General features: G+C 34.2%; 2 protein-coding genes across 4 annotated transcripts; one reads left to right on the top strand and one right to left on the bottom strand.

Annotated features, from left to right (window-relative positions):
* The first annotated feature begins 448 nt into the window (after positions 1–448).
* LOC120342006 (protein CDV3 homolog) lies at positions 449–7,357 on the top strand. 3 transcript variants are annotated; one of them, XM_039410650.2, is made up of 8 exons: positions 449–597; positions 1,463–1,699; positions 1,784–1,857; positions 3,165–3,244; positions 3,905–4,056; positions 4,987–5,041; positions 5,603–5,740; positions 6,184–7,357. In XM_039410650.2, exons 2-8 carry the CDS (start codon positions 1,546–1,548, stop codon positions 6,311–6,313), a joined length of 783 nt encoding a protein of 260 aa, XP_039266584.2. In that variant the 5' UTR covers positions 449–597; positions 1,463–1,545; the 3' UTR covers positions 6,314–7,357. The 3 variants fall into 3 exon arrangements, with proteins under 3 accessions (XP_039266584.2, XP_039266583.2, XP_039266581.2); XM_039410649.2 differs by having other exon boundaries at positions 1,784–1,869; XM_039410647.2 differs by having other exon boundaries at positions 1,784–1,872.
* Positions 7,358–8,152: 795 nt separating this feature from the next.
* On the bottom strand, positions 8,153–19,043 carry LOC120342005 (single-strand selective monofunctional uracil DNA glycosylase-like). The gene is made up of 9 exons (XM_039410646.2): positions 18,645–19,043; positions 17,857–18,059; positions 17,289–17,522; positions 16,268–16,420; positions 15,802–15,914; positions 15,478–15,599; positions 13,093–13,231; positions 12,529–12,619; positions 8,153–11,572 (listed from the first exon to the last, which is right to left on the bottom strand). Exons 1-9 carry the CDS (start codon positions 18,856–18,858, stop codon positions 11,492–11,494), a joined length of 1,350 nt encoding a protein of 449 aa, XP_039266580.2. The 5' UTR covers positions 18,859–19,043; the 3' UTR covers positions 8,153–11,491.
* Positions 19,044–20,035: the final 992 nt, after the last annotated feature.

The raw sequence follows: 20,035 nt of genomic DNA, 5'->3' as shown, positions 1-20,035 counted from the left end.
TCTACACTCTAGGTGACGTGGTGAACATGGCAAATAGTACCTGTACCGGTCATAGAGAATGCCAGAATGTTCAGGCCAATTCCCGCAATCTCAACAATATGCTGTTTGCCTGTTCTTCTACCTGAGTTCGAAAGTATGAAGGAAAATTATAAAATATACAACAAAATATTTGCAAACAATTATTTGGAACTGTTATAGAAAATTATAATTATACTGTGGGGTGTAGATAAATACTAGATTAAGCTGATATCAGGACCAAAGTAAAAGAGGGAAGCATAGGGGGAGCAAAAGTTTGCCTTTACCTCTGAATTCTAAACGTGGAAAACGTAACAAGAACAACGAGATGCGCGACCTCCCTTTTTCGTCATATTTCGTGTTGTGGCATGATCTATCCGCCACAGTTTGGTGTCAGCGCCATATTTTTCCGGCTGTAGCCACCTTAAAAGATGATCCGCATTTAGTCACGTTTTTGTCATATGGTCATGTAGACGCAGGCGTTTGCATATTTATTTCAATTTTATTTTTTATGTCGTAGCGGTATTTACAATAAAAAGCGTTTTAATATTTTAACATAGTTTTCTGTTTCTACATATTTTGGTAAGCTTTTATTTCAGACTTTCATTTTTGTATATTCATTCTTCCGTATTACTGTATTAATCTCATATGGTCCTATGAAAAACGTCCACAATTCCTTTATCCTTGCTCCCACCCTTCATAACCAATAAATTACAGTACTTACCTCAGTATCAATCCCCAAATCTAATTATTTTATACTTAAACTGTTACCAGTACAGCAGTAGTACGGTATCTAATAATTGCTAATCTGGACTACAATTTGGCAATATTTTTGCATGTATTTGGTGAATGAAAAGGTTTAGCCCACCTCTTCATGCACTCAACTTTGGTTGGGCAATTTGGCACTTGACTCCAATTATATTCAGCTTGGCGAAATCATTTTTTTGTCCTTTTACTGTTATATTAAATACTGTTCACTCTTGTTTGGGAATTTTTACAAAATTATTAAAATGGTGTGGCAAACAATTCTTGTTATTTATTACTTTTCTTATCTTTTATTCTATTTTCTTTTTTATGTGATTTTTTTTTTTTTTGGTAATATATAATTATCTATAGCTTCTCTCTTTTTTCTAATTTTATTAATGCCCTTTGGTTGTGTGTGTGCGAGTGTGAATGATTTGATTCAGTAGTTTTAGGTGAGTGAACACTTACCGCTCCTTTTTGGCAATACCTTCCATCTTATATTCTGTACGTTTTAAACCTTGTCCAAGTTTTTGTTCACTCTCCTGATTTCATAATCAGTTTTTATTTATTTGTTTTTATCAACTGTTGCATCGCCTTTCTGCTGATTATGGAGTCAAAATAAACTTATCTATTTTATCATTCATTCAATGGCGACTGAACATCACAGCTAAAAATTAGAATACCTTTGTTTATTGTTTAACAGATACCTACCGCTGTACCGTGTATTACAGTTTATATTTGGTTGAATATTGGAATTTATCCAAGTCATTGTTTCTGACAATCCCAATGGAAGACGGTTCCACTCAAATGGCGGATTTACCTCCAGCTGAAGATGATAGCTTAGACGATTTCTTTGCAAAAAAAGACAAAGGGAAGAAAGGAAAGAAAAAGAAAACAAAATACATCGCAACCGAAGCTCTAGCAAAAACATTAGAAAAAAGTCGGTTGATCTCAATTTCTATTGTATTCTTTTATGCCAATTTGTTGTAAATTAATTTTGTAATTGAATTTCTTTTTATTTCAGTCAATGCAGGAGTTGAAGAAGAAGAAAGTAAAGCTCCTAAAAAAGAAAAAGAAACTTCAGATGGAATGAAAGGAGTAAACAACAATGTAGTAGTTTTACTTTCAAATATTGTGATTTCCTCTTCATACAGCCTTAAATATTTATTTAGCACACTTTACAAATGAATTGGCATTCTCAAACTTTGAAGACACTTAGTGCAGTATGGCACAGTTATCCGATTCCAAGAAAAGCCCCCACAATAAAAGACATATATTATAGCGGTGACTGCAAATCCCTTCTTTACGGGACAGTCTGGGCCTCCATATTGAGTGGAAGTGGTGACTCCTCTTCGGCCCATGGGCCGGGGCCACGGCCCATCAAGTTGTGTGAAGAAACTATTCACTTGGCTAACACAGACAGTCCCCAAACTCATAATAGAACTATAATGTAAAAAATCTGAACAAAATTTTGCCCTAACCCTAACCTGGTACACATACTACAGGAGTTTATTTTTTGGTTCGAGTATTGACAATTTTGTAAAAATTGAAAATTTTGGTAAGATAATTGAATTTTTCCTGACGGGGCCACGGCCCATAGCTTGATGGGCCACGGCCCATGTGGCCCAATTAGATGGGCCGTGGCCCCGGCCCATGGGTCGTAGAGGAGTCACCACCCCTGTAGTCCATATTGGCAAATCAAAACTGTGCAAGAAACTAAAAGGGAGAGCAATTCAAAAACGTCACCATTGGATTTCTTGGAAAAAAATAATCTGATTCACCAAGGAAAAAAATTTTCTCCATAGCATTGTCACATGACGACCGATGTACCTCGCGATTGATTATTTGTTATCGAGACAAGCGTGGCGTGATCTGCCATTGTGGCAGACGACTCTTTTCAGAGACAAATAGAGTGTTTGTTTTATTGAACCAAATGTAGGAACATCTTTGAATCACGAACAACGGCCTCTCGTCCAGTTACCTTGTCCAAGGTTTTGTTTACTCTCCTGATTTCATAATCAGTTTTCATTTATTTGTTTTTATCAACCGTTTTATTGCCTTTCTGCTGATTACGGAGTCGAAATAAACTTTTCTATTCGTATGGGATTCGAACCTGGGGTGCGATGGCGAGCGGATTCCCAATGCCTGGCACGTTGCGCCACATCGCCAAGCCCGAATTTTAGAATGTATTAAGAACAGTAACTCATTCCATTTTAGTTACTTGAAATTTCTTTTTATTATGGCACGAAAGATTGTGTGACATACCAAGTGTTTTCACTTATAGTAATTCGTGCCAAGATTAACAATTTTTGATTAAGCAAATTTTGAGGCCAAATTACTTCTATGTATTGAAAATACCAGTTTGTCATAAATTGTATTCATAACTTGGAAACCTAAATTTTTAGGATGGTGAAGAATGGCATGAATATGAAGATGAATCTGAACGAGATTACAGTGATTTGAAGATTCAAAATTTTCAAATAAGGTATATCACGTACTACTTGATTTAAATTTTAAATAAAAAGATGTTTTCATTTAATAATGTCATGAAACACATTCATTATTATCTGGGATTAGCCTGTTTATTTGAACTGTTTTATTTCTTATATCAATCAAGGAGGTGGATGGAGTTGAACGAAATTCCTAAATGACTCCAAATAGACAAATATTTTGACTTTTCTCTGGCTCCACTTTCAAACTCAAAGAAAATCAAAATTCAATAAAAACTTGGGCATATATGTGATGCATATCTTTTTATTTGTCTGTTGAGAATGCATACTCAACATAATCCTTTTTGCATTTCTCTCAGAAACTCTGACTTCGATTATCACCAAAAAGTCATAATTTTGCATCGGAGAGTTTGTTAATAATAAAAGGCGATTCTACATCCCCGTCCCCCGATATTGATCAATATTCGCATTCCTATACTGTAGCTACTGATTTTGAGTTGCCAAAAATTCTGACTTTAAAAGTTTGTATATAAAAACATCAGACTTCTCCATTTATCAAAGAGAAGTTTAACAGGCTTAACTCCAAGCGTGGCAGAATTTATTTCTAACTTTGACTTAATACCAACCCATATTGTACCTTTCTTGCATTATTTCGCATTGTAAAATGCATGTAGATTGTACATTTTTCTTTGCAGTGAACAACAAGAAATTGAACCAGAGCCTGAACCACAATATAATGATGAAGGTGAATTAATACCCCCTAAAGAAGCAGAAGGTCCCTGGAAAAATGTTACCAAAGAAACTAGTCAAAGTCCAGCGCCTGAACCTGCACCAATGAGAAAACCAGGTAAGTGGATCAATTTTGATCCCAGTTAAAGGAAGGCAGGTGCTCCCTGATTAACAAATAAATATTTTTTAGTTTTATTAATAAACATATTAGGTACTTCCTTACCGTTTGGTATATCTGGATATATCTTTTTACATTTGTTTGCAGTTCTCTTCGATTTTTAGTTACTTGGTAAGTTGTGACTAGATTTTGCAATAGTCTAGGACAGGGGTGGGCAACCCCTGGCACACATGCCAAACTTGGCACGCGAGCGAGGCCTCGGAGACGAGTCATTCTCCTTCAGATAAAAAGTTTCAAGACTCTGAATTATCTGATGAAACTAGGTGTGCGATTATTCATCATCGTTTCCGTTATTCATCAAAACTCTTTTTGTCCTTTTAATGACACATGGCTACAAAAAATATATTAAAAATAAAATATAAATATATTAAATAAGAGAAGCAATATAGAATATCAAAGCTATTTCTCAAACTGGTATTTTTGTGAATAGGTCTGTACATGTGTGAACGATTTATTAATGTGTATTTCTGCTTTGAAAGTATAGCAAAGCATTGTTTCTAATTTTGGTCGGCACGCGGAAGAATTTTGACCTTAAATTTTGCTGATTTTTGGCACGCGAGCCGAAAAAGGTTGCCCACCCCTGGTCTAGGATCACAATCTATATTTCTGAATGTTTAAATTTGGTCAAATTATGAAAAAATCAGGTCCAAATAGAACCTGCGAGTCTAAAGAATCGAAAGTTGAATCATTAGGTATTTGAATCGAGTCATAGCACTGAGAGGCATTCCACTTAGAAAATATGACTCAAATAAAAACTAGTCGTTTTTATCTACCAATGCTATTATAACGACTATAGCTCAAGTAATATCAAGTTATGTTTTTTAATTTCTTACTTATATATTATTTCATGATAATCTATCAATACTTTAGAACCAACATCAGAACCTGCAGTAACAAAGTCAGTATATAGACCTCCACATAGCAGGTATGAAGTTTTTATGGTTTTTGTTTTATCCCCGTAGCTACCTATACCTTTTAATTAGTGTCATATTGTTGGTTGATTGCATACGTTTATCAGGTATCTAGGAAATTTAATATTCCAGACTTGACTTTTGACGCAGCATGCTAAATATTAGGAATGTGCTTGTCCTATGTAGGCTTGAATCCTGTTAGGGATAATCATATGTGTGATAATTGCTAGACTAGTTGCCCCAGCATTGTGTTTCACGTAACTGCGGTTTCAGTTTCTATTAGCTGTGAAGTCCATGCACCTGGAATACTGGTAATATGGCCATGCTGGTGATATAACTGCAGTCATTGTTTCCATATGATAAAATTATCTTGTCACTTTGTCAGCTTTCCTTTTTTGTCGTTAATTTTTGAATATTCAAACAGATCTTTCGAACAGTAATTTTAAATTCTGTTCAATCTAAATACTATGTTATGCCTGAAATGAACAACACTCACTAGTCGCAGCATAATTAGGAGTGGACGTTTAGAATAATCTTGTGTTTTTGATAATTTGTAAATAATTTGCCTCCTTCAGAATGACTCCAAGTTCTGGAGGTACACCAAGTAGTGGTATACAACCTGGTTCAGGAAGGAGAAGACGACCGCAAGAAGCTCCAGTTATAAATAGTGAAATAGATTTTCCATCATTAGCATCTGCTGTTCAAGATACAGAGTAAGTCGGCATGATAAATTAGGAACAATTTGCGTACTTTTATTTGCAGATTTGACACTAGTTTTAAAGATATGTTGAAGACTTAAAATGCATGAATTCAGTTTTAGATTATTTTTATGATCGATTAGGTCAGTTATGTGCTGGAGTTATAGAGTCGTGAGTCGCGCAGTAGTTTGTATAATCTAATATCGTAACTTGTAATGTTAATTTGAATTGTTTTTTCTTTGTTCAATTTTTATTACTTTCGCTAGAAGCACATATGTGACCAGAAAAGTTTCAACAGTATATTTTACAACTAACGTATTAATTTACTCCATCAAGTTATTGTTTTTATGTCGCCAACACTATTGAACATTTCCATTCGATGCAATGCTAAACAAATGAGAGTTATACTTGCATCGTTACAAATGTTATCTTTAAAACAATATCTCTCGTCTCCCTAGGCATCACGTAGGTTTTGAAACCGTTAAATCAGGAGCAAAATCAATATCACGGAGCCAACAGCAACAGCAAAATTCATCACAATCGGCTGGTTTGACACTCGGAAATCAATTTGCAGCTTTGAGAGACTAGACTTATCTTTGTTCCGAAGTAAATAAGTGACACTGTACTGTGACATGTCGGGAGTAGTGATGCTTAATGCCTGTGCACTCACCATCCATCAGTATTGCATTTCACTTTACTGCTCGATTATGCTCTCTGATATGGGCTTGATTGTTGACTATTGTTTTTGTCACTGACATGACTAACGAAAAAGTCTGAATTCTATAATAGAAATGTTTATGGTGAATTGCAATCTTTGGCTCATATGATGAAGTAATATATCAAGCAACTGCGCACCTTTTCATTATGAAAATGACTGGCTATAATATTGTTCTTGATATATCATTGTTACTATGAAATGCAAGCTTTGAAGTAAAAATTAGATCAGCTTGACGGATCGTTTTCTATTTTGGAATATTTGCGTATTGTTCAATGAATAGCTTTGATGTTATCTTATATTTTGTGGGTAATTGAAGAATTTCACTACAAGGCAACTTTTCATGTCATTGGCGGTGCCAGGATGCCCAAATGCTCACAAGTGATCAAATTGTATTATATTGCTTTTCGAGATTTGTTCAACATTTAAGGTGATCTTGTTAAATTTGCATGAACAAGATTCTACTATTGCAGATATGCGGTTTTGCGTAATATCAGGATATCATCTGCACCTTGTCCCTTTGACCATGAAAAATAGGGAATTCATTGGTTTTTGGGTTATGATTTTTACAGAATAATGACAACTGTTAACAGTAAAAATCTAGAATTTGTGAAGGCTGTACAGCAGCAGAATATATCTCCCTATGGAGAATAATACACGCCAAATACCCTCCTTTATTACTGTTTGTAGAATTTTCTACCAGCCTCAAAATGCACTCGATATGTGCTGTTAAAAATGTAAAATTAATGAATTCTGGAAATTTCAAGTTGTTTTGTATTCAGATCTGCATTAGATGAATTATAGCAGTTTGAAGTCTCGTTGATATATTTTATGTGCACAAGAAATGAGCATAATCTACTTTAAGTGCACTATAAGGTTGTGGTTTGTTCGGAATAAAGGTTGAGGCATTTGCAGTACTTCTGTGTGTGTTTGACTGCTGGGTGGATAGCTATTGGTTGGTGACATATCTTCATTCTTTGTGCAAGACTCTTAAATTAGTGCTGTGTTTCGCCGTTAAGCAAAGGGGCTTTTAGAACATATTTTTTTGTATATTTTGTCTGATGAGAATATAAAGATATTCATCTGAATGTTTAGATAACTAATTTTCATAACTCTATTTGATATAGTGATTTGGAAGTTTCAGTGGAAAGAGTTTGGCTATCTGCTTGAAAGTCTTGTTTAAAGATTGGCTACAAAGCCACCAAAATGATGTTGCCGTTCATATCTTCATGGCCCCAAGAATAGGAGTTTTCCGTTGTGACTGATAGACAGGATATTTTGAATCTGACAACAAAATTATGTATGCTTGTAAGCGGCAGGACCTGTATACTCTGGTTTCGCCAGAACATTTCAAGAGTTCCGCAAGTTTCCATCTAAATCCAAGTGTCTATGACTCTATATTTATATTGTTTAAATTTATTCAAACTACTACGCAGGGGTTCCTCCAGCCCCTGAAATGTTTTATTGGGGTTCCGCTCCACCAAAAATTACTGCTTCAGATTCTGAATACGGAAATCGTCAGGCCAAAATGAAATCACTACCTCAAAGCAGTTTCCCGATTGTATCTATTTAAAGACTTGTGCCATAACTTTGCCTAGAGAAAAGCCTCCTTTACTTCAACAGCAAGTGCATGTGACTTAGTCCAGAGCAACACACAACAGTTATTTATGAGTCTTCCGCTGACAATCTCTCAAACTTACAAGCACAAGATATTTTAATACAGTAGTAGGTTTAATATGAACAATAAAACAAGATGGATGCTCAATATAAGTCAATAGTGTTTAACAATGCATTTTTACAGAGTTTATACAGAAGGACAAAATATGGATGTTGAAAACAGCTAGGCAGTGAAATCAATGTTGGTACAAATTACAAAAAAAAAAGAAATATTTACAGTTAATAACGTTGCAGCCAGTAAATTAATACAAGGATGAACAGATTCTTTTTTAATTACCGTAAATGTGAAATGTAGTTTAGCAAATTGACTTATTTTATTAAAGTATCCAATGAGGTAGAGTTGTCAAAGTATTATTTGGATAACAGTGCAACGTTTTCCAACACTGTCAAGTCTTGTATTACCATGGTAAAATTGGGAGTTTGGCATGCTTTTATTGTCATCGGGTCAGGATTGGAGTCTGCGGGAACAAGGGAACATTAATAACCGAACCGTTTCAATATAAAAAACTAGACATAAAGCAAGGTTGCCAGCCATATAAAATAACAAAAAAATCACTTGATATCGAGAGTCGCGTCACTTGCAAAAAATTTATATGTAAAGAACAATCAAATTTATTTTAGATGAAACTTTCACTTCATGTGCATCGTATGCCTATGCCTATCCCCATTCAAGTCAAATGAACCATCTGGTACTAACTATTCTACACTAAACATTTGTTAACGAAATTTTTTCACTGAATACGACGACTGTAATTGAGAAGAATCGCATAGGTATTATGTGAGAAACTATGCATCTACGCAGACTATGGTCATTGGTATACCTCACTAGCTATTAAAAGCATGTACAAATCCCACTTATAATTTTGGTGTGCAATAAATTTAATAGGAACGGAAGTGTGCTCACTGTAAGTTTCTTACTTAAAGAGAACCTTGAGTTGGTTGTACAAGAAATTGGTTCTTTTCTTTTAAACAATAGCTGAACTAGGTAATATAACATTTCTATGCTGAACTGGCAGTTCCAAATCCTATTAGGGTTGATTATCAATGAGACAATAACAGGTCATTTCAGGTTGATCCACTAAATCAGGAATGTGCAACATTTTTTGTCAGTGGGCCATATAATCAACTTCAGACAGCTAGCTGGGCCACACAAAAAATTTAGTTTTTCCATGCAGGAGAGGCAGAAGAAAAAATATGCAGCTATTGCTTAGCCTTGCAGTAATAAAGACGCCGGGCAAAGCGACGAAAGATTTAACGCATTGACACGAGCAAAAAGCTTCAAGGAATTTTAACCCAGGTGAGCGACTTTCTAAACAAACTGTCAAATTCTATACTTGATAGGGTAAAAATCGATAGAGTGTTGACAAGGGCCACACTAAATGGCTCGACGGGCCTAATTGTGGGCCACCTGTTGCACACTCGTGCACAACCATTCTGCGTAAAACATTTACGTGGTTAGCTAATTCTTTATATATACTATTTGGATTATTGATCAGATAAAGTTACAATTTTTAACTATATGATGCGTCCGTCAGTTTTGACGACTTAATTCCAAAGATAAGTATGTTCAGCTAGTAGCAGATCAGTGATCAGCAAATAAAAAATATGAAAATAGCAGTGCGGAACATCACAAAACTGGTGCAAACATAGTAACTCAACAAATGTGAAGCTTCAAAAACAAAAATGCAATCGGCAGAGATTATGAAAATGACATGATTTTGGTCACTCAGAAATACTATTTGGTAATCGTAAACATTTTAGTTTTGAGCTCAAAAACTCAAAATAAAACTCTTCATAGATGGGTTATTCCATTAGAGTCGAATCATAATATGAAAATAGTGTTACGGTAATTAAAAAAACAGAGTTGATCTGTGATATTTAAAACATGGAACATATTATTAATAGTAATTATCAAAATACAGCAATTCATGTTAATGTGTTACAATCGCTCAGAGGTAGATAAACCACACTGGTCCATATAATCAATTAAAAACAATTCCAAATTTGTTACATAATAATTCATATTGAAGACATGATAGCAATATTATTAGTACAATGAACAAACAAAGTATGTAAAAAAAAAACGTTGGTCACTATTTACTACAAAAACAGAAGCCAAGATAAAATATTGGTCGGAATCTCAAGATTTATTTAAGAAATGGTCCTTCAAATTCAAAAAAACAAATAAACATGTATGCCACGAAAAGCTAGCACCTCGTAGACGAGCAAGTGCTGAAGGCGCAAACATAATACAATCAAGCTTGTGCAAAGTATTAAATTTACATGTCCAATCATACACGTTGAAAAATGGTGAAAGACAGTTGCTAATAATTATGATGTGTGCACCTGTGAAGTTCCAAAACATCAAGTAGTTGCATCTAACAACCCGCAATGAGCTTTCTCCCTATTTAGATTCTGAAATTGTACATAACTTATCAAATATCCAATTTACTGCATTCCACTGACAAGACAAAATGGTGCATTAAAATTGTGATCAAACATACAAAACTTTCAAACGTTTTCTACACACAATTCATTTTCAACTACCAGTCTCCAAAAGGATAATTCTGTTGATTTAAATACTGTTGAATACTTAAATATTCACTGGAAAGATGTGAATCAAAATTTCCGAAAAATACCATATCATGAATGGATAAAGTATAAATGTGGAGAGTATGAGAGAGAGAGATAAAGAGCTATACACAACACAACATTCCAGCATTTTTTTCAAAAAGTCATTTCTTTATTTAGTAGACAATCTTTTGCCTACAAAGTGAATTGAGCTAATATATAGCAATCATGTTCAAAAATACAAGTATTCAAACAAGCACCTTTAAAAGTGAGGAACATAATGAAAAAAGATGAAAACAGTATAATTAGGTACATTGTTCAATTAAGGAATACAGTACAGAAAAATTTCATGCATGCAATGACAAACTATAAAACAATACTGAATAATAAAATAGAAGGCATGAAAAAATATATCAGTTCTGACTGTCTATTTGATACTGTCTAAATTAAAGTAGAAGTTTAGGTCAGAATGTGCGAGTATTTTCGTATTCAATGCTAGCATGCTTCAATGTTCAATAATTTCTGAAATGATCACTCCTTGATCTCCTGCAACACTTTGATTTAGTATAATGAATTGATTGGATCAAGAAAACTTCAACATGAACATCAAAAAGCGGAATCATGCACATTTACAAACCCTTGCAGAATTCTGTCAAAAAACTGTTTTTATGTTGCATCTTGATGATACGTGGAAGTATGACTCATAGCATATTACCATTCCATTTAAAAATAAGTTCGCAGTTCAGTAGAAAATTCGTGTAATTGTAACTGCACCATTATATTTGTAGGTTTACAAAATGTTCTCATCCTGGTGATTGCAGATATTGAATGATTCCTGATTCTTGTAATTGTTGTGTGACGACTTCTTCCCAACCACGATTCGCCTGAAAGTTTTAAAACGAAAATCTTTAGTTACCTTCAACGAAAACATAACGCTTATTTCAAAACGATGTCTCTAAAATGCCAAGCTTAGATATATATTTTGTGACGAATGGTTAGGTATTCATATGAAGTGAGATTCATACAACCGACACCCAACTCAAAACTAGAGAGTCCATAGAAAAATTAGAAAAAACTTAGCGAAATAGCCTATCACGAGACACTTTCAGCTTTAATTAACAAAGAAGTAAAATGAAAACGATTCAATGGTAGTGATGATCGTATCAATATTAGGAACATAACCATAGACCAAAGTACAATCTCATTCTGTACATATTGACAACATTCGAGGACAATGTTTAATTTATTAATTAACTGACTAATCTAATTTTTATATCCGGCATCATATATTAAAAGCACTGATCTATTGTAATCAGATATTTTACTTCCTGCTTGAGTCACGCACAAAACATATGGTTAAGATAAATAAATATAATTGCTTCGTTCTCAGTGAAAAATTATTGTTCAACGAATGATTGAAATAAGCACCAGAACGAATACCACCAAAAGTGAAATTTTGGGATTTTTCATATTGCTTGTGTCAAAGAAGAGCCTCTTATTTTTCACCAAAATCAAATACTAAAACACACTCAGGTTCAATTTGAAGCTCCGAAACTAACTGTTGCAACTCGTAGAAGTCGCAATCAAAATTTACATAGACAAGGAAAAAGCTGATTTCCAAGAAAAACACTGTTTTATCGTGTTGTTATATTTTCTACACAACCTAGATACAAATTTTTCTGCTAACACATCCAATTTTTTCTTTTTTCGATTTTTACCAAAAATATATAGAGGCTCTTTCAATTTGTGAAGGCTAGTAAAAATCATCTTGTCACTGGTGCAGTTGGGATAGAAAATCAAATTGATGAATCTAAATTTTATTTCTTACTGAAATACTAACTTGAGGAGAAGCTGGTGAAGGATGAAGAATTCTTACAATTCGAATACTAGCGGCAGATTCATCTCCTGCACTTTGTAGTACACAAGTTACTCTGAAAACAATATACCAAGATCATAAGTTATCTCTTGTTAAAATAAGGGTTTGGATTTCACTAGTCCTACAAGAGACAGCATTTATTAAAATCAAAGACTCATAGCATCCACAATACAAACACCTATCAGTCTTCACACAGATTATTTTGGAAACCAAAACAAAAGTCAAATCAATATTTTCCACAAGGCAGCTCAAAACCACCGCAAACTCAGTCTAGGTGGAGCTCCCTCTTGTCTCTGAATATTTTTATTGTCGATTTGTTTCACACATAATTGGGTACTCCTGAAGTATGTGAACCAAGATGGGAGACACCAAGCATAGTATGTGTACCAGGTTAGGGTTAGGCCATAATTTGATTACAATTTTTCTTATTTTAGTTCTATTTCCTAACCTGGTACACATACTACCGGTACGTTTCGGTGTCCGCCATCTTGGTTCACATTCTTCGGGAGTACCCATAATTGAACCTACCTGTCAGCAGCATATTTTCCTATAGCAACAATAATTTGTGCACGAATGACTCTGATGCATTGTAGTAGAGCTTCATCACATATTGCTTCTAAATTTCTACGTTCTGTGGCAGGTAGGGCAGCTGGAATAATATTTTTACCTGAAATGGAATAAAGTTACTAAATTGAATGAAACTTGCAATGTTGACATTCCAATCCAAGCCTATTTTGAAAATAGTTCAAGATTTGAATAGAGTACAATCTTATTACTACTAGGGCTTGTATTAGGTAGTTCTCTTTTTTTGACTAAGTTTATCCCAAAACCCAATTTTATCTTCTGGGGTCTTTAATTTGAATATCTCATTTGGTGGATATCAAGAAAATGCCGTAAACAACTCGTAAACTATGACTGCTCACAATGAATGAGAGGCAATGAAAATTCCGGATTCCGAGCTAGGACCCACAATTCTGACCCAATTTCATGACAGTATTTCAGAAACGGCAAACGAATGTGATTCAACAAGAATATTAGCATAATCTTGGTAGGTAGTTTTGAATGTGATGCATTTATAATATCAGCGGCTACTAGGCTTGTACGTAATTTACGGATTTACGGAATTACGGAATTATTTCGAGTTACGGAAGCGAAGTTACGAATTACGTAAAGTCGTAATTATTGGTCGAGCGCTTTCGCGATTGAAACGAGCTTACTTCAAAGCAGTCAATTCCGTCGACTGTAAAAAATCAAAAGTTTAAGTAGAAGAAGTTAGAGTTCCGGTATTCGCAGCCGTTTTTCTCTCTCTTGTTACGCAGATGGGGAAGGCATAACGCGTCATTTACTAACCTATTATCAAATTATCTAGCATGGCCAATGTACATATTGACCGTAGATAAGGGATAGAATTGTGTTGAGACCGATGGACGCCAACACACCTGGTTTCAACTTCTTCGGGTGAAATGACTAAAGAATGTAAGAGATCAACTTATAAAACATGGTCTATTTGTAAATGCCGTGATAATTAATGTCGCGCTTACCAAACAGCAATATAAAGACGGAAGAGAAATTGCGTAATGAACCAACACAACTTGGTCTTTTCGGCATCGATAAAGCGATTGAGACGGCAGAGAAACAACAATACGACGCGATTTCCCGTATTTATTCTGCGCCAGATCCATTTTCTATTACAAAATCTTGATGTTCTGTTACCGATTTTATCGTTAAATATCTGTCCGGACTTGGCATTGCTCAATATGTTTTTCACAATGCCTCGCAATATGTCGGCCAAATATGATTACCTGTCTTCACCAAATGCGGCAACTTATCTTGATTTATCGTCGACTCGAATACCACCGGCACTCGAGCAAACTTGTGTCAATCTTGGCAAATAGGATTGTCGACTTGAGTTAGTAAAATAAATTAATATTTTCATGAGTGCAAAATAAATGTCACAAAATGCTTTGTTTTGCGATATAACTTTGTATTTTCGGAGAAGGCATGTCATATAGGTACGGTATTTTAAATTATGCGCAAATAATTTTTATTTGATCTAAATTTATCGCAAATAATGTTATAACATTTAGGCCGCGAAATGATTTAATGTAAAATGAAGCATGGAAATCGGAATATCGTCAATAAGTCGGCATCAATAATTATTATAAAATGCTAACTAAGTAGTAAAGTCGGATATTGTAAAAAACGGTGAAATAACAAGTCTTCGTCGCGAGGCAAGCGAAAGTATAATCAAACGAGAGAATACGCTTGTAGTTGATTAATAAATTAGCAACCCGGAATTTTTATTTAATACGAAAGTCGTGTTAATACGTTAATACGATTTTAACAAAGTCAACTATCGTTTCATAAATATATTACCAGTGTTGGTAATGATAAAATTGATCGCATAAAATTTGGTGATAAAGTTGATAAAGGAAATTCAAAGCTAATACAAAAGATAAAAATCAGAATAAAATTATTTTGAATTCACTCCTTGATATTTGTCTTTAACACCTGTCGCCGGTGTGTAGTACTGCCGGGAATATGAAAACCAAAATTCGATGTCCCTTCCGGAATAGAAGTGGATTCAATTGGTTGTTATGATAGGTTTAAATGTGTGAAAAAAATATCGCAATTACGGGGTCATTACGTAATCGATTTGGCCGTAATTACGGAATTGATTTTTGTCAATTACGTGCAAGCCTAGCGGCTACCAGTTAACTGGTCAATTTTATGTGATGATAATGATCAAGGAATTTTGATGGAAATTCCCAGCTATAGTTAGTATGTAATATAGAACAAATAATAATATTTACAAACAGAGCAATTTTCTTGGTCTGGTTCAAAACTGAACCACAGAAGGCAATTTTATTATGTTATGCAGAGAACAATAATCCATAATTTCATTTCACGTACCTGATTTGGTCATGAAGGTGAGTGGGCAATAATTATGGACAAAACAGTGGCGAAAGAATTGTTCTGGCGTACCGCATATCTTGGCAATAAAACCCCAAAATCTAGCACCGCTCACTTCACTCCTGGAAAACAACAACATAATACATTACACACTAATGATTACAGTATACAGTTATAATAATATCTTATCCAACAGTTAGACTGAATGAAAAAAATTACCATGCTCCATTTCTAGATGATGTACTTACGAAAAAAATTCAAGTTGGTGATCTGTAAAGATCTAGCATATCAGACTTCCCTATTATATAGAAACAATAATCCCACCTTGTACAGTCTAATCCTTGTACTATACGACGAGGATGTTCATGTGGGGGATGATGAACAGCACCAGTAATTTTTAACCAATCTCTGACATATCGAGTATCACCAAATGGAACCTGTAATAGAACATAGTATAATTTTGACAAGAGACTAATGCTCAAATGTATAGGCGTGAAAGTCAAATGCATAACTGCAGTACTAGACATATATGAATGCTTCAAATCAAAATTACTCATCAAAGCGACCTCGGTAGCAATTCACGGCACGAGTAACAATAAGGTCATAAATGAAAATGGGGTTTTCAAAAAGATAGCGAACTCGTAAGAAAGAGCAAAATCAAATTTGAAAAAAAAAAAACAGAAATAAATTTTCTCTACTTTGGATAAAGTGAGAGTGATCTTGCTTTAAATCAGTGTTCATATATTCACCAATATAAGCTGATATGACTTCATACACAAAACAAACTTACTCCATTTTGTGCCATTCCATAAGGTCCTGGATTCATTCCGAGAAATAGTACCGCTTTAGTTCCACTGTATTTGCTGACATAATGAGCATGTGGATCTGATGCATATTCCAGTGGATTATAGACGTATTCAACTTTGTCACTGAACTTGACACACTGGAAAGAAATTTTGGAATTATAATAAAAATGTACATAAAAAGATCAAAAGAATGTAAGATGTACGCATACTATTCAGCAAAACTAATTTTCATCTGAACCCCACATATTGACAATTACAACCAACAGATTTAAACTATGGAATGTTCTACCTTAATATGTAGTCATCCGAAATAGTGAAACATAAACATAATAGCCTGAAGCCTGAGTTGACTTTGATGACCGTATGGTCGTATCACTCCCTCCTGTCTATATCAAATTAATTTATTACTTGTTATTATTTTTCTCATTACGATGACTGTTATTGTTTGGTTGACGAAAAAAATAAATCTCTCTCTCTCTCAGATGACCGTTTTTTAAAACTAATATCTTTATCAATGTGATTAACCATGTCCTTGAACTTGGATTCGCAGTCAGAGTTAAAAAAAAAAAAATTGGGTAATAAGGTTACAAGTATGGCATAACTAGCACTTCCGTACGACAAAACAGAATAATTAACTGTTTCACATGATTTCTGGAACAAACAATTTTGGATATAGAGTATCTTCCAAATTGGTCCATTCATCAGAAGAAAAACATATATTATTATATATTATAAACATTGAATTTAATGATGCAGTATATTTTTACAGCTATCAGAAGTTAAATGAAGCCATATTAGCCTGCTTGTTGTGATTTTAACGGCCCGAAACCAATTTTTTCCAAAAAATAAAAACTTTTCTGATACATCTGATTTTAAATGTATTTGAACATTCAATCCGTTTCAGATTGAATCCCTGCTACCCAAAACACATCATTCTAAATAGAAAAATTCTTGACATTTCCTCAAAATTTAACCCAATCATACAAACTCAAATCAAAATATAACCTTCAGTTTTGCACATAATTTTGCTTCAATCCAGAGGAAAGCTTGAACAATTTGTGCATTGAATGAATCTTCTTCATTTTCTGCTATAGTAGAATCAGCAGATCCGATCAATTCTTGTTGTTGTTGATGAAGATCAAGAGCAGCTTCTAACTGTTGTTGATTTTGAGGATTGCTCAAAAAATTTGCCACCACATTATCATGCGCGAGGTCATCCTCTGTAAGATGCTCTTTTGGCTGTAAAAAAATAATTTTATGAAATTTGAATAAAAAGTAGGCTATTACTTACACTTGCTATTAGTTGATTGAAAATTTTACAGCCAATTTTAGTTTGTTCAATCAGAATTGATCGACTTGAGGTTTCTAGCATTTTTCTTTGAGAAAATACTTCTATTCTCAGCCCACCTACTACTTTTTGAGATATGTGCTATAATCAGAAGTTTTTAAGAACAGTACCCCAAAATTTATATACAATTTGGGCTTCTTGCATAGTGCATAGAATTTGACAAAAAAAAATTTCATCAATATTATCGAATCATAAATAACCACACATCTGGAAGTAAACGCCTACCGAATCATCAGCATCATGTGGATGAGAAAGTGTCAATGGATCTGCTATATGTGCTGACATGAAATTCCTTGACGCAGCCTGTGCAGCTGCTACTGCATCTAAATCTGCTGCAACAGAATGCTGAGCCATCAGAAGACTGTGTGCCGCTTGAGCCATTTCATCATTGTTATTGTATAAGACACGACTTGATGTTGGAGCAGACCCTGGAAATGACAGCATTTTATTAAACAGTCCAATACAGTTAACACAGAAGTTAGTAGAAATATTATCAATGTTGATAAAATACTGGATTACTATATATATATTTTCTTTCCCAAAAACTTGAATTCGCTGATAAATGATAGTGATGATGAATTGAATATTTGACTTAGTAAATTCGATATTCTAGAATAATCCAAACTATTGAATGTGTGTACATAAAGATAGAAGCAAATACAGAATTACATATCCTAGAATCATATTTAAATTAATTTACAATTCCTATCAATTTACCCTTTAAACATGAACCAATTTAGAATTCAAAATTTCGGTAAAATTTTATTTTAGATTCTATTCGGAATAATAAAGTATTCGATTTTGGCAGCTGTCAATTCAGGTCATTTAAATGAAATGATTAGTATTGAAATCCAAGAAAAATTTTGCTGAATATTGCATAATTTCCGAAAGCACCTTCATCAGTATAAAAAAATCTATATCGAAATATCGCTGTTGCTTAACCAACATGCTAGTTTTTCTTTTGTGGTTCCTATATCAAAACTATCAACAACATTAACAAAATTATATCTCACCAGGAAAAACTGCAGCAGAACCCACTTGTCGATCTTTCCATCTGTCATCCATATACTCTTGCATTACACCAGCTAATGCTGCTTGTTTTGTTACAGCCTGTTGGGAAGCAAGCTGAGAAAATGATGCAAAATCAATGGCTCCAGGAACGGAAGAGATATCACAATCTCTATGAAATTGCCTTTTGGCTCCAACACCATGGAAGTATTGATCCATATTACAGGTTCAGGTGTTGGAAATGAGAAAGGGAAATAACAGATTATTCCTGTTATAAAAAGTCAGACTTATGTGTCTTACATTCCATTAAGTTCTATCAAACAGTGCAGAGAATTTTTAAAGTGCACATTGTTCTTCATCACAAATCATATTGCTGCACCAATGAATGAATCCTAGTATACGAAAAATCTGTAAATTGAATTTGAATATCGTTGAAAAAATAGAACACAGGAAGTGAGGAAGGTTCAGCTTATAATAATAACTAATGATATATCCCTATCTGTTTGAGTCACAAATCAGAGTTTTCAAAAGTGAGTCGGTTAAGTTTTTTTTACATCAATTTTACATTAACTATTTCTGACTTTACTTAATAACCCAAGATTTTCCACTGAAACCAATAGTCATATTAAAGTTTTTCTCTAATTGCGATCTGGAGTCCAGAGGCGAAGTCTGAAGTCAGGATTTGGAGACAATTTTCACAATGACTGGTAGTCGAGTGAAACTCAGACTGTAACAAAAATTTTGCGTGAATAAATAAAACTTTGAACAAACGAATATTTTTATAGAATTATGCTGATTCTGTGATTGGTTGGGTAGTTCTGAAATTGACATTCGAAAACAATCCAATCATATCAATTATATGAAATTACTGAACCACCTAAATGTGATGTGTATTAGTATGCTATATCTTGTTGATCAGAAGTTTACCATAACGCTGTTATGTGTCACCTGCAGTACGGCACACTATCCAAATTCCAAGAATTTCTCTCCTCTTGGCTCAATAAAACAAACACTCTATGTGTCTCACAAACGAGGGGCGTCTGGCACCAAGTCCGATGTTTCTCATCGCGCCATGCTTTTCTCAATAATAATCTGAATTAATTGCGGCTGTTTTTTTGCTCAAAACTCTCGAATGCTACGGTAGAAATTTTTTTTCTTCGGTAAACCAGATTATTTTTTCCCCGAGGAATTCAATGATGACATTTTTAGATTGCGCTTCTTTGTAGTTTTTTTGCGCAACTTCATTTTACTGTATTTTTACCGATATTGAGGACCAGACGTCCCCCAAAGTAGGGGTGTCTGATCATTGGTAAAATGGGTTTCTCTGAAACAAGAAAATGTCTCTCGATCTGTATAGTGTGCTGTACTGACCTAACAGCTTGAAGCATCTGTTAGA

Source organism: Styela clava, chromosome 3, assembly GCF_964204865.1.
Source record: "Styela clava chromosome 3, kaStyClav1.hap1.2, whole genome shotgun sequence".
NCBI lineage: Eukaryota > Metazoa > Chordata > Ascidiacea > Stolidobranchia > Styelidae > Styela > Styela clava.
Note: the sequence above shows the minus strand (reverse complement) of the source record. Positions and strands in the feature narration are given on the sequence as shown.

Coding starts and splice junctions, on each gene's coding strand:
- LOC120342006 (XM_039410647.2), top strand. CDS start 1,546: ATGGAAGACGGTTCCACTCAAATGGCGGATTTACCTCCAGCTGAAGAT. Junction 4,057..4,986: donor TGCACCAATGAGAAAACCAG/GTAAGTGGATCA, acceptor TCAATACTTTAG/AACCAACATCAGAACCTGCA. Junction 5,741..6,183: donor TCTGCTGTTCAAGATACAGA/GTAAGTCGGCAT, acceptor TCGTCTCCCTAG/GCATCACGTAGGTTTTGAAA.
- LOC120342005 (XM_039410646.2), bottom strand. CDS start 18,858: ATGGATCAATACTTCCATGGTGTTGGAGCCAAAAGGCAATTTCATAGA. Junction 18,060..18,644: donor TTCTGCTGCAGTTTTTCCTG/GTGAGATATAAT, acceptor TGTCATTTCCAG/GGTCTGCTCCAACATCAAGT. Junction 12,620..13,092: donor GGAAAATATGCTGCTGACAG/GTAGGTTCAATT, acceptor TATTGTTTTCAG/AGTAACTTGTGTACTACAAA.